Genomic DNA, 12,033 nt, shown 5'->3' on the forward strand with positions numbered 1-12,033 from the left:
TCGCCTTTCTTTACAGTCTTACAGAAGTAAAAGCCAGAATTTGCCTTATTTAACAAAGATTAGTTTGGCATTTAAAATGGTTTTGTGTGTAACTCCACAAATTAACGAGCATAGGAACTAATTGCTCTGTAACAGTGTAATGTAAGTTGAAATGAGTTGTTTTGAAATGGTCTTCGTGTTGAAAGCTTATCTACCAAACACCAGACTGTACTCAGTCCTTCGTATTTCCCATTCACTCTTAATGGTCTAGTCAGCTTCCTTTTACTTGTTCATTCTCTTCCTCATCTGTAATTGTGATTTCATTCTTTCCTAGGGTTTCACTGGAAAGGATGGTGCCATGGGACCGAGAGGCCCGCCCGGGCCACCGGTAAGAGCCGAGCGGGTTACATGGTCTTTACCTGGTCCCCAGTCTTCTTTGCCTTTGTTCTAATTTTGTTAGTGAGAAAACATGGTTTGAGTTACCCTCTGTCTGTGCTCTGGAGTATATTGTTACATGAGCTATTTGGCTTTGTTTTTTTTTTTAATAAATCAAAATGTGCTAGAGAAAGCAGATATGTCAAAATACAGATGCTTAATTAAGTTATGTTTTAGAAAAATCTCAGACTGACTTGGCCACTAGCTGGTTAGTCTCGTGATTTTCCTCCGTGTTGAGTGGTTATGTTCAGGACCTCAATGATAACCTCGTGATTCTAAAGCTTGTGACGTTTAAATATTAAGGACATTATTAATGAGTAACCATCAGTCATTCTGGGGAAGTAGGTTTTATCTATAACTTTAAGGGTCTTCTTATTATTTATGGAGAAGATACTGAAGATAAAAGATTCTGAAGCTTCTTAGAGGAGCACTGCCCATAGGTGAGGTCACAGTGGGATGGAGACAGTGGCTGTGTCCTGTCTGTGTGGCAGGATTTGGAGATTCTGGAACATATGTTTAAGTGATTTTATTATTTATCTTTAATACATATGTTTTCAGGTTTAAATATCAAATCTAAGTGTTTACTGTAGAGTTCAATTTTTTTGCATAGATTGACAAAGAATTATTTAAAAAATCTTATGATTCCATTTAATGGAAATGGTAGGCTTTAGAACAAGATGTATTAGATATTATATTATAAATAGCCCAGTAGATATATGGCGGAAATGCCTGAAAGTTGACTTAAAAGCAACAGGGAGAAATTCTTGTGGTTTCTCTGGGTTGAAGAGTGCTGATAGGCTAGAGAGACTTGGAGCCTGGGGAATGTCCCTGAGGAAGAAGTGATTTCTAGACTCCTCTGCGAACATCAGAAGTGCGGCCAAACCATGATAAACCCAGCCACCTTTTTAATCCCTCTCTAGCCGAAGTTTCCATCCCTGATTTTTGGAGCTTTTATTTTTATTTTTTTTTGTTTCAGAAATAAGCTAAAAATTTAGGAGTTTCCTTCTGTAGATATGCACTGTAGCAAATTATTGGGGTTGTAGTCCGAAGATTGTAAAGCTGGTTATATGTGTGCATGTATTTTTTCATTGGATTCAAGATACAGTGCAGACCAAAATGCCAAGACTTACCCCCCTTCATGTTACCTCAAAATGTGATTGTCCTTTTCCTTACCGTGTAATGATAGTCTGCTTCTTTCACAGTTTTTAAACCTGGCTGCAGTTCTTTAGTTACTGTGAATAGGATTTTTCCTCATCCTAACATTGCCTTTCTTGGTCTGTGATTGTAGGGAACCCCTGGTTCTCCAGGAGCCACAGGGCCAAGTGGAAAACCAGGGAAACCTGGAGACCATGGCAGACCAGTAAGTAGATGCCTTGCGTGTTTACTGACTTCTGTTCTCTTGTGGATACAGATAATGAGAACTCCAAGGCTTGGGCATATTTAGGTTATCTCAGTCATAAATGTGTTTGGAGCCTTGCTGAAACAAGGATAAACCCATGGATTTGACTTGGGAATAGTTCTAAAGATATTTTTCCCCCTGCTGGGTTGCTATAATTTCCTGGGATGAAAATTGTGGTCATTGGGTTTCTTTAAAAGGAGGAAGGGAGTATGAGCCAAGACACATATTTCTGCACTGCATAAACACTCAGAGCTTCAGAGCTGGGTCAGCAAAATCATTCTTTTTATTTATAAGTGGTATGCTGTTTAAGGCATAAAGCTGCATGATCGGAGTGCAGGGCGCCTACGTCCTTAGTTTACGAATGTTAACCCTTTGGCAGACAACACTGCTTAGCTGCACCATTTGTTTCTTGCTCCGTAGCTGAGGATGCTGAAGCATCAGACCAGTGTTAGAAGTGTTTACTGGGACTAAGGAGATGGCTTAGTGGGTAAAAATGCCAGTGATGCAAACATGAGGGTCTAAGTTTGAATCTCCAGAACATTTCTAAAAATCTGGACATGTATGATTCCTCCAGAGAGACGGGAGGAGGAAATGGAAGAATCCCTGGAAGAGCTCAGGCTAGGGATCTGGCACCCACAGTGGAAAAACAGCAAAGAGACTTGGTCTCAAATAACATGGAAGCTGAGGATGAACACCCAAGGCCGTCCTCAGATCTCCACATGTAGGCTATGGCATGGCACACATGCAGCGACATATGTATGTTCAAATGCCCTCACCACACATGTGCGTGTGCAAACAAAATTATGTGCTAGACTGAGGGGGTAGCTCAGTGGTGTAGTGCTTGTCTACCATGTGCAAGGCCGTGGGTTCAACACTTAGCACAAACAAATAAATAAGAAGCTAAACTTGAGTTGCTCATTTTACTTTTTCTAATGTGGTCCTTTCTCAGTTTATATCTGATTTAGCTCTCTCTCACTCTTATGTTTAGTTAGAAATAAGAATTGCAATATCATTTTACCTATCATGTGCTTTCAAATTAGTACCTTCCCATGGAATTTGGAGTTTCTAAAATTTCTACAAGTATTTGCAATAACCATTAGACTTCATACACTTCGTGCTTAATTTTGCATTAGCACGAGGCAAGGGTATTGCTAATCTAGCGAGCAGAGGCTCAAAAATTTCTATTGCTTTAACTGGAGATGGAATTTCCGGTAGCTGGTAGTAAGAATGTGTCTACAAGATCATGGACGAGGGGAAGGGGAAAATATTCCCAGGAACTCCTAACGATATGATTGTCTAAACAGGACTGAATAGTGACAACACTAGTTGTCATGCCAACATGTATGGGGGAGATACACAAGGCCTCACCTCTAGATGAAGAACTGAAGGCAGTTAATGGCCACTGGGAGAAGGAAACTTAATTTCCTTTAGACATGAGACCCAGATGATGACCAACCCCCAAATGGTCATCCCTAAACATATGCACACAGGAGAAATACTAAATTCCCTTAGTAGGGTGTCTGTGTGTGAGTATGTGTGTGCAAAACAGTAAGAATTGAGGGGGGGCGTACATGAGAGGGCTTAGTGGGGGAGCTGGAAGGGTAGTTGTGATATACATATGGTACTTGTGAATCTATTTCTCGAAAAATTTAAATCGTCAATTTGGAGTAGGAATAAAATAAAAAAGTAAGTCAGAAGCCTTTCAAAAGAGCAAGAAATAAAAAAAATAACTGCAGTTTGCACAAAATTCCATATTCAATATTAATATTTCCACCAAAACATAATACTCTTGGCAATAAGAAAGCCAAGCACAAGTTTTTCTTAGAATAATTCTAAGTCAGTATGTATTTATTTGGAACTCATGTGAAGTGAGACAATCTAATTTTTCTTTAAAAATACCATTCTTGCATCTGTATCGAGAATAGGCTATTAGGAACAAAAGCAGGAAGTAGGGAGGGCACTTAAGAGGATATTGGAAAGCCGGGTGGTGGTGGCACACACCTTTATCCCAGCACTCAGGAGGCAGAGGCAGGCGGATCTCTGTGAGTTCGAGGCCAGCCTGGTCTAGAAGAGCTAGTTCCAGGACAGGAACCAAAAAGTTACGGAGAAACCCTGTCTCGAAAATCAAAAAAAAAAAACAGAGGATATTGGAATAGTTATACTAGGCCTTGATTTGAACTACAATGGTTTCCATAGAAACGGTCCAAGTTGTTTTGGCTGGAATAGTATCCCAACATCAGATTTGTTAACGACTTGGATGTTCCTTCTGTAATGGCAGTTGGCAGTTTGAAAAGATGCTACCGAAAGATAGGAAGTTCCTGCCCTCAAAGGCTCTCTCCTGGACAGGGAGGGGCTTCTGATTGAGCATGATAAAGATTATGTGGTTGTTTGGATGTGAGACATTAAGAAAGAAAAACACTTTTTTTTCTATTCAATTCACAAAGATTAGCTGAGGAAGAATTAGCTAGATTAATTAGATTTTGCTGGCTTATCAGATGATGGGCTCTGGCCTCTCTCTTGTCATTTCTGTCTATGCGTCACTTTAGACCAGTGGCTCTCAGCCTTCCTAGTGCTGCTGTGAGCCTTTAATACAGTTCCTCACGCTGTGGTGGCCCCCAATCATAAAATTAGTTTCATTGCTACTTCACAACTATAATTCTGCCACTGTTATGATTGTAATATAGATATCTGTGCTGGCTGACATTTTTAGGTGACCCCCGTAAAAGGGTCATTTGACTCCCCAAGGAGTCATCATGACCCACAGGTTGAGAACTGCTCTTTTAGCCCCTATCTTCCTGTTTCTAAAGTGTGACATTCCTGTGTTTTAGGGCCAATCTGGGTTAAAAGGAGAAAAAGGTGACAGGGTATGTATTTCTTAAAATTTGACTTAATTTTGTTTCAAGAGTTAAATGTTGACATCCAAAATTATAGAAATAATATATTTTTTAAAATTTAATTACCCAGGGAGACATTGCTTCCCAGAACATGATGAGAGCAGTTGCAAGACAAGTCTGTGAACAACTAATAAGTGGTAATTTATTGTTTACCATCTGAGTCTGTGAACACCTAGTGAGTGGTAATTCATTGTTTGCCATCTGAGTCTGTGAACAGCTAGTGAGTGTTGATTCATTGTTTACCATCAGAGTCTGTGATCGACTAATAAGTAGTAATTCATTGCTTACCATTTGAATGACTTTTAAAGTAATTCTAGAAATCCTACAGGACTTGAGTCATAGAGTTGATCAGATAAATTCCCAATTCAGACAGCGCCTTGCCTGAAGATGGATTGTGGGCTAGACTTGAACTCAGGACTCTCTCTCTGAAAATGGAGAGCAGGCCAGTCTTGAACCCAGGGCTCTTTCTCTGAAGATGGACTGCAGGCAACCTTGAACTCAGAGCACTCTCTCTCTCTGAAGATGGAGTACAGGCCAACTCAGGGCTCTTTCTCTGAAGTTTAGTCAGTGTTTCTCACTGCACGATCCTAAGGAACACATCCCCTCAAATTGTTTAATTTGCTTGTTAGAAATGAGAGTTCTTAGACCATGTTCTAAACCCAGTGAATTACTGTGCTTGGAAATGAGGCCCAGAAATAATATATTTTTTCAGTGTACGCTTACAAAAGTTCTTATTTGTGCTAAAATCTGGGTGTCATTGCCTTAGGTACCTAGAAAAATGACACACTGTCCTAATTTCAAAAGGGCTCACTTTTGAGTGACATCATTCAGCACACTGGAAGGTAGTGTATTTCAGAGCCACCCTACACATTGATAATTCTTATATTTACACCAATGCTCATGGCTTGAGTTGAGCATTTTTGGGAAATGACCTTCTATCAAAGGTCATTTTGTACTGGGTGGCTGATGTATCTCATTATTTTTTATTGTTTGTACTAATTAGAACACTTCCTAGAGAGAAGGAAGGAAGAAGGTAGATATCTTTAGATGCCAAGAGAAAGCCACTACCCAGTCTCGCACTTCCCTTCCTGGGTTTCTTTCTAACAAGTCTTTCTATTTTACAGGCCAGATGAGCAGATTCAATCAGATGCTGAATCAGATTCCAAATGATTACCACTCAAATCGCAACCAGCCTGGCCCACCAGGGCCCCCAGGGCCCCCTGGTGATGCTGGAGCCAGAGGAGAACCTGGGCCTGGGGGGCGACCAGGATTCCCTGGCACACCGGGGATGCAGGGACCCCCTGGTGAACGAGGTGGGTCTTTCTGACTTTACCCAGAGATAAAGGAAGAGCTTGCCTGTGCTAGAATTGGGGCAGGTTGAAAGTATTGGGAGAACAGAATTTGGCGAGCCACTTCGGTGCTATTTGGACAGTCCAGACGAGCTGCCTGAGAGCCCCTTTGCCTGTGGTAATTTGTAGTTCACAGGTGTGCATCCTGGTGATAGGGGTGCGAGAAACAGACGCCGCTTTCAGCGGATCTCAGTAGAGATGTTTCTGTCCATTGAGCTTTCTGTGGCATTCGTGGGAAGCAGGGTCTTGGCACGTGGAATCAGGCCTCACATTTGACAGAGTGTTGTGACTGTGGCAAGAACTGAGAAGCCTAGGACATCTGAGCAGCCCAACGATCTTAGGTCCAAGTTTTTCTATTCCTTCATTCAAGGCCTGGCACTGGTTCTAGGATATTTGTTTGACTTTAATTTCATGGTAGATAAATGAAATTGAAAGGGGGGGGGGAGGTAAGAAAAACGGGATTTTTCTGCTTCCAGATGTTTCAGGTCAGTGAATGCCAGTTTAAGAGGTATGTAATCCTGCTATCTGATGGTGTTAATGCTGTGCACACACAGTTCCTAAAGTCTACCTGAAGGGCCTTCTCTAAGACCTCTGCTTTTAATTACTATTTGACAATATATTAGGCATATTTGTATCCTTCAAATAATTCCCCTCTGACTTTCAGCCAGATTTGTTTCTTGGACATGAACCTGGAATTACACAAATGTCTAGAAAGAATTTGGCTTCAGGAGTGAACTTCTGGGAAAAATTAGGTTCTGTTTTCACTAAGGAAATGAGTTACTTGAATTATTATTATTTAAGATGAAAAATCATGTTTCCAGATAAAAATTTCCCATGCTTTTCTTCTCTCTCTCTCTCTCTCTCTCTCTCTCTCTCTCTCTCTCTCTCTGTCTCTCTCTCTGTCTCTCTCTCTGTCTCTCTCTCTGTCTCTCTCTGTCTCTGTCTCTGTCTCTGTCTCTGTCTCTCTGTCTCTGTCTCTCTGTCTCTGTCTCTCTGTCTCTCTGTCTCTCTCTCTCTCTCTCTCTCTCTGTAGGTTTGCCTGGAGAGAAAGGTGAAAGGGGTATCGGGTCTCCAGGATCCCGCGGGCCGCCTGGACCGCCAGGTAGGTTTGTTAAGACATCAGATTGGAAAAGTCTATAAAGCTTGAGAGGCAACTTCATAGCATCAGTTTTATACCAATATGGCGGGCTCTGAGTGCACAGTCCAGTTGGGTTGTTCTCTTTGTTAAAGAGAATGCTCCATTGGGTTTGCTCACAGCTTCTGTATATGAAGGTGGGATGGTCGCTGACTTAAAGAAGGAAGGATTATTTTCATTTGGTAGGGACTTTCTGTGCGGTGTTTTGTATTGTTGTTGTTTTGTTTTTGTTTGCTTTATACCCTCTAAATGCTATTTTTTCTAGTATGCTTCAATATGGAGTTATGAGAGTGAGAAAAAGGAAAGACTTGACACAAACTTTCCTTTACAGTATTTCCCCAGCGTGCTCCAAGGAAGCAATAGCTGTCCAGTTGACTTATGCATTGAAAAGGATTTTTTTTCTTATTTAAAGATTAAAAAAATCCTCTGTCTGTCTAAATATCTGTATCTGTCTGTCTGCTTGTCTGTCTAGTTATCTTTATGTCTGTCGCTCTAAATGACTATTTACCATCTATTTATTTGTGTGTGTGCACATGTGTTTATTCCATGATGGCATGTGGATGTCAGAGGACAACTTGGAGAGGGTGGTTCTCTTCTTCCACCATAGAAGTCCTGGGGATTGAACTCTGGTTTTTAGGCTTGGTAGCAAGTACTTTTACTCACCAAAGCCATCTTGCTCCACATTTTTCTTCTCTTTATGTGGTTGCTGGATCTTTGCACCCAGGGTCAACCTTATCATTAAGTCTTTATATTTACATTAATCATGACTAAGTGCCCCTTTATTCAGAAAGAAATGTTACTTGTGTCATATAAACTGGAGGTGTGGACCACATACTCACCTACCTGCCTGATGCAACCGTTCCAGGCATCCTTGTCCTCATATGAATAGGGGCAAACAGGAGAATTCACAAATAATTTTAGCTTGTCTTACTTCTTGCTACATCAGTTTTCCTTAAATTAAATTGCTACAGAGGTGGTTTGCTGGCATTAATTCATCACAAGGAAGTTCTTTGGTTCTTACGAGGAATTTCTCATGGAATTGCTTTCTTATTCACTGGTCAATGACAGTGTAGCCTCAAGTTAGGGGAGATGTCACTTGAGTACTGGAGCCTGCCTCAGGTGGTTTTTGACAAGAGGGGAAATGTATTTGTTTTAACTTCACACTAGGTCCACAAGGAGAATCCAGAACGGGTCCACCAGGGTCTACAGGCTCAAGAGGCCCTCCTGGTCCTCCTGGCCGTCCTGGAAACTCAGGTATCCGAGGACCCCCAGGGCCTCCTGGGTATTGTGATTCATCGCAGTGTGCCAGCATCCCATACAATGGGCAAGGCTATCCAGGTATGTGGTTGTCAACCTAAGGATCTCAAGTCCTCACAAGTAAGGAGCCCTAGAATGGAAGGAAGGTAGAGTTAAGGATTTTGTGGAGATGCCAAAGCTTTTTTGCAGTTCTGTGTTTTGAATGTTGCTGCCTTCTAAAGCACAGAACACCTTTCACTATTAGGGTTTAAGTAACCCTTTCCCTTGCTGCATTTCTGGATCTACCACATCAGAAACCTCTCTGCAACTCTCCTGGGAGGTAAATGAAGGCTACCAATTCATGAGTTTTGTTTTTTTTAATTTCTTAAAAGAATAGAGAGATAAACAAAAAATAAATACAGTTATAGAATGCTGAAAATATGTAGTGAAAGTATTTTGGGAATCTCATTTACATGTGATAGCACAGGACAGGCAACTGAAATAATTCACTGTCTCGTACCAGCCGTGGAATTGATGCTTATCAAATCTGGAGCTTAAAAGTTTTATAGGGTTGTTAATGAAATTCTAGTGTTCCCTACTTGTAGACAGCAGAAGTCTCTGTCCTGACACTGGGGAAGTGAGGTTTGGGAAGCATGCTGGTCTGGATAGAAGACTGGCATGTTGTGGTCAATGGCGACTTTTTATTAGTGCATCCTCATGCATCTTGCAAGTTTAAAAATGATACTGCTGTTTGATATGGTTTGCTACTAGCAAATAGTGCATGAGTAGTTGAATACCTAAATATCTATATATCTATATATTTATGTGCATAATTTTATATTATCAAAAGTAATAAATCCAAATGCATAGTCCTATGCAACTCATTCGTGAGAATATAATTTAATTCTTTGTAAAACAAATTGAAATTATTACTGCCTTATGGCATATGTGAACTGAAAATATATGGATATATATATACTTTAACATTTACATAGATGGATGTGTATATATATATATTGCATAGTAATTCAACTTTTAAAAACTATCATCTCTGACCTGTTTCAGGTTCCGGCTAACAAATTTTCTAAGTCTCCAGTGCTGCTTACAGTTTGAATACATGAAAACCCTGTTTCTGAGATGTTTGCGCACGTGCTTATTAGAAAATGAGTCTGTATGGAAATCTCACCGCAGATATGGTTAACGACCTGGGTCGGCATCATACAGGAGGGTGGAGACTCGATACTAACCCAAATGATACAAAAGCAGTGGTGTCAGCCCGATGCTTCTCAGCAGTAATATAGAAAACCATCTTTTAGAAAGTTCAGACACAGCCGCGAGGAGCCTTGGCTGTGACGAAGGTGCCTAATAAGCTACTAACCAGCAGAGATACGCCATGTTACGAACGACGATTAACCTGGTTGAAGAGAAATGTCCTATGTAAATAATAAACTAATTGAGGCTTGTACATGATCTGGATGGGATCCTGCCCACTAAAATTCTGTAACAACCCAACAGTCTGCTTCTGCACCCAAGCCTGCTGGCTGCTTGCTCTCTGCAATAACAGCGAATGGATCTGCTCCCGTCTTGCTTGTTAGCAGTGTGTCTGAGTTCAGCGCATGCGTGAGTTCAGGGCCTGTGTCTTCTCAGTATTCCGTGTGCATACTCCCATTTGGTTTTTTTAAGCACAGTTTTTCAAACCAAAGTCTAAAATCACCGTTCCTTCCTGTTTGGATGTGGTCCCAGGTGTTTCTCACCCGTTGACTGTAATTCTGTCTGTGTGAGACCCAGCTGCAGGGTAACCCGGTGACAGTTCCTTCTGACCCGAGTTCAGTTTTTAGGCGCCAATTCGCTTCATGTCCTCAGCTCTCCAAGTTGTTCTTTGACGTGAGGACTTTGAAGTTACGAACAGTTATTTAGGGATTTGTCAGAAATTCTACCTACGTACTGTGTTTACAATTCTTTGGCCCATAATTTCTGACCCTTGCCAGGGTTTGTCCATTGATTGTATTTACTGCTGGATCTTTGAAGGTGTGCCCCCCCATTTGATTACCAAATTCTCTCTGCGCATGTGCACATGGAAAGAATTGGACCACTGTAACGCATTTATTTATGGTTGTGAGATTAAGACTGGAGGGCCGTCACCTCAGGTGATGACTTAACTTTTACTATGCGTATGTACATTCCAAGTCATGCCATAACTGTAATGTTGAATCGGACAGAGCCTTATGTGCCCGAGGGCGGGGCCTACCTGCCTGATCGTGAGCCCTTCATCGTGCCTGTGGAGCCTGAGAGGACAGCAGAATATGAGGAGGACTACGGTGCAGACGAGCCTGAACGGGAGCACCCTGACCACATGCGTTGGCGGCGTGCTCTGCGCCCAGGCCCTGGGCAGTGAACCTGAGACCACGGGTTCATCGAGGTGGGAGGTGTTGGGATTCTCATTCACAGGTCGGGCAGGGCAGCGTACGTCTTTTCTGTGATGTTTTCTTCACGTTGCTTCATCCACCAGTGCTCTTTTCTGACTGTAGGGAACCTTGTTTCTTCAGGCAGCCTAGTCTGCGACAGTCTGTAGACATTTATAAGCCTTTGCCGTTCAAATGCTTACAACAACACACGCTGTTCACTGAAGCTGCGAGGAGAGAACACGCCCAGGGTGGGCTGTGGCAGCCAAACTTCCAGGTTTAAGCAGCAAGCCCTGGAAACCAGAGCAGCTACATATTTGGAAAGAGCCTTTGTCTTTCTCAGTACTAATCTGCAATTCAATCACATCCCATTTCCAGTCATTCCTTTCCTTAAACCAAAATGGAGGGGAACACCAACTCACTGCAATGTTTCTCCTTTTCCCCCTTCCTCCCGTCCCGCTTTAGGGCACAGACTCTTAGTCTCTTAACAACCACAGACCTTCCACCATGAAGCTGAAGCTAGTGTATCAACTGGATACTGTTTCCTATTGCCGTAGACCTCCTTGTTTTGACACACTAACATTTACGCCAAATCGCAGATTATTCTGCAGAAACGGAATTGCATGTTTGTGTTGTATAGTTAGAATGAACTTTTTGCAGAACTTGTTTCTTAGTTATCAAAGCAGTTGGAAATTGTCTTCAAGACTATGAACATAGAGTTGCTGCTTTTTATATTTTAACTGCAGATTGTGAATTTCACTGCCTTATATTATTTATTTCTGAAACAAAAGAGGCATTTTTCAATAAAACTACTGAAAATTTGATATGGCATGTTCTTTTTCTTTGAAGGGCCTTTTGGAATGCTCGAGTGGTTGTTACAACAAACAAATTAATATCCTTGGATACGGTTACAAATCTTACTAATACTGTTAAATTATGCTAAATAACTTTAGATTTTTCTTTAATGCTATGGTGAAGTCATTGAAGAGAGTGGTGAGAGCCTTAAGAAATCCGGCAGATTCCAAAGGTTTTATTAGGAATGTAGAGGATGTGTGGGTTGGTGGAAAAATAATGAGGTATCCTAGGAGACCCCAAGCAACCAAATAATCTACAACCCACATGATTTTGTGTGCATTTAATTACTTTCCTATACTTTGCCCAATAGAAAATTTAATTGCAAAGAGGAAAATTCCTTAATGGAAAA

General features: G+C 41.4%; 1 protein-coding gene across 1 annotated transcript in view; it reads left to right on the plus strand.

The window, feature by feature from the left end:
• Positions 1-11,633, plus strand: part of Col12a1 (collagen type XII alpha 1 chain) — a 109,353-nt gene extending 97,720 nt beyond the window's left edge. Inside the window, exons 59-66 of the mRNA XM_013346412.2 lie at positions 314-367; positions 1,703-1,774; positions 4,642-4,677; positions 4,778-4,844; positions 5,832-6,020; positions 7,090-7,158; positions 8,359-8,529; positions 10,647-11,633. Coding sequence (XP_013201866.1) covers positions 314-367; positions 1,703-1,774; positions 4,642-4,677; positions 4,778-4,844; positions 5,832-6,020; positions 7,090-7,158; positions 8,359-8,529; positions 10,647-10,822 — 834 coding nt within the window. The 3' untranslated portion in view covers positions 10,823-11,633. The remainder of the gene's footprint in view (positions 1-313; positions 368-1,702; positions 1,775-4,641; positions 4,678-4,777; positions 4,845-5,831; positions 6,021-7,089; positions 7,159-8,358; positions 8,530-10,646) is intronic.
• The last annotated feature ends 400 nt before the right edge of the window (positions 11,634-12,033 follow it).

The sequence above is a fragment of the Microtus ochrogaster genome, chromosome 5, assembly GCF_000317375.1.
Source record: "Microtus ochrogaster isolate Prairie Vole_2 chromosome 5, MicOch1.0, whole genome shotgun sequence".
In the NCBI taxonomy this organism is placed as follows: Eukaryota; Metazoa; Chordata; class Mammalia; order Rodentia; family Cricetidae; genus Microtus; species Microtus ochrogaster.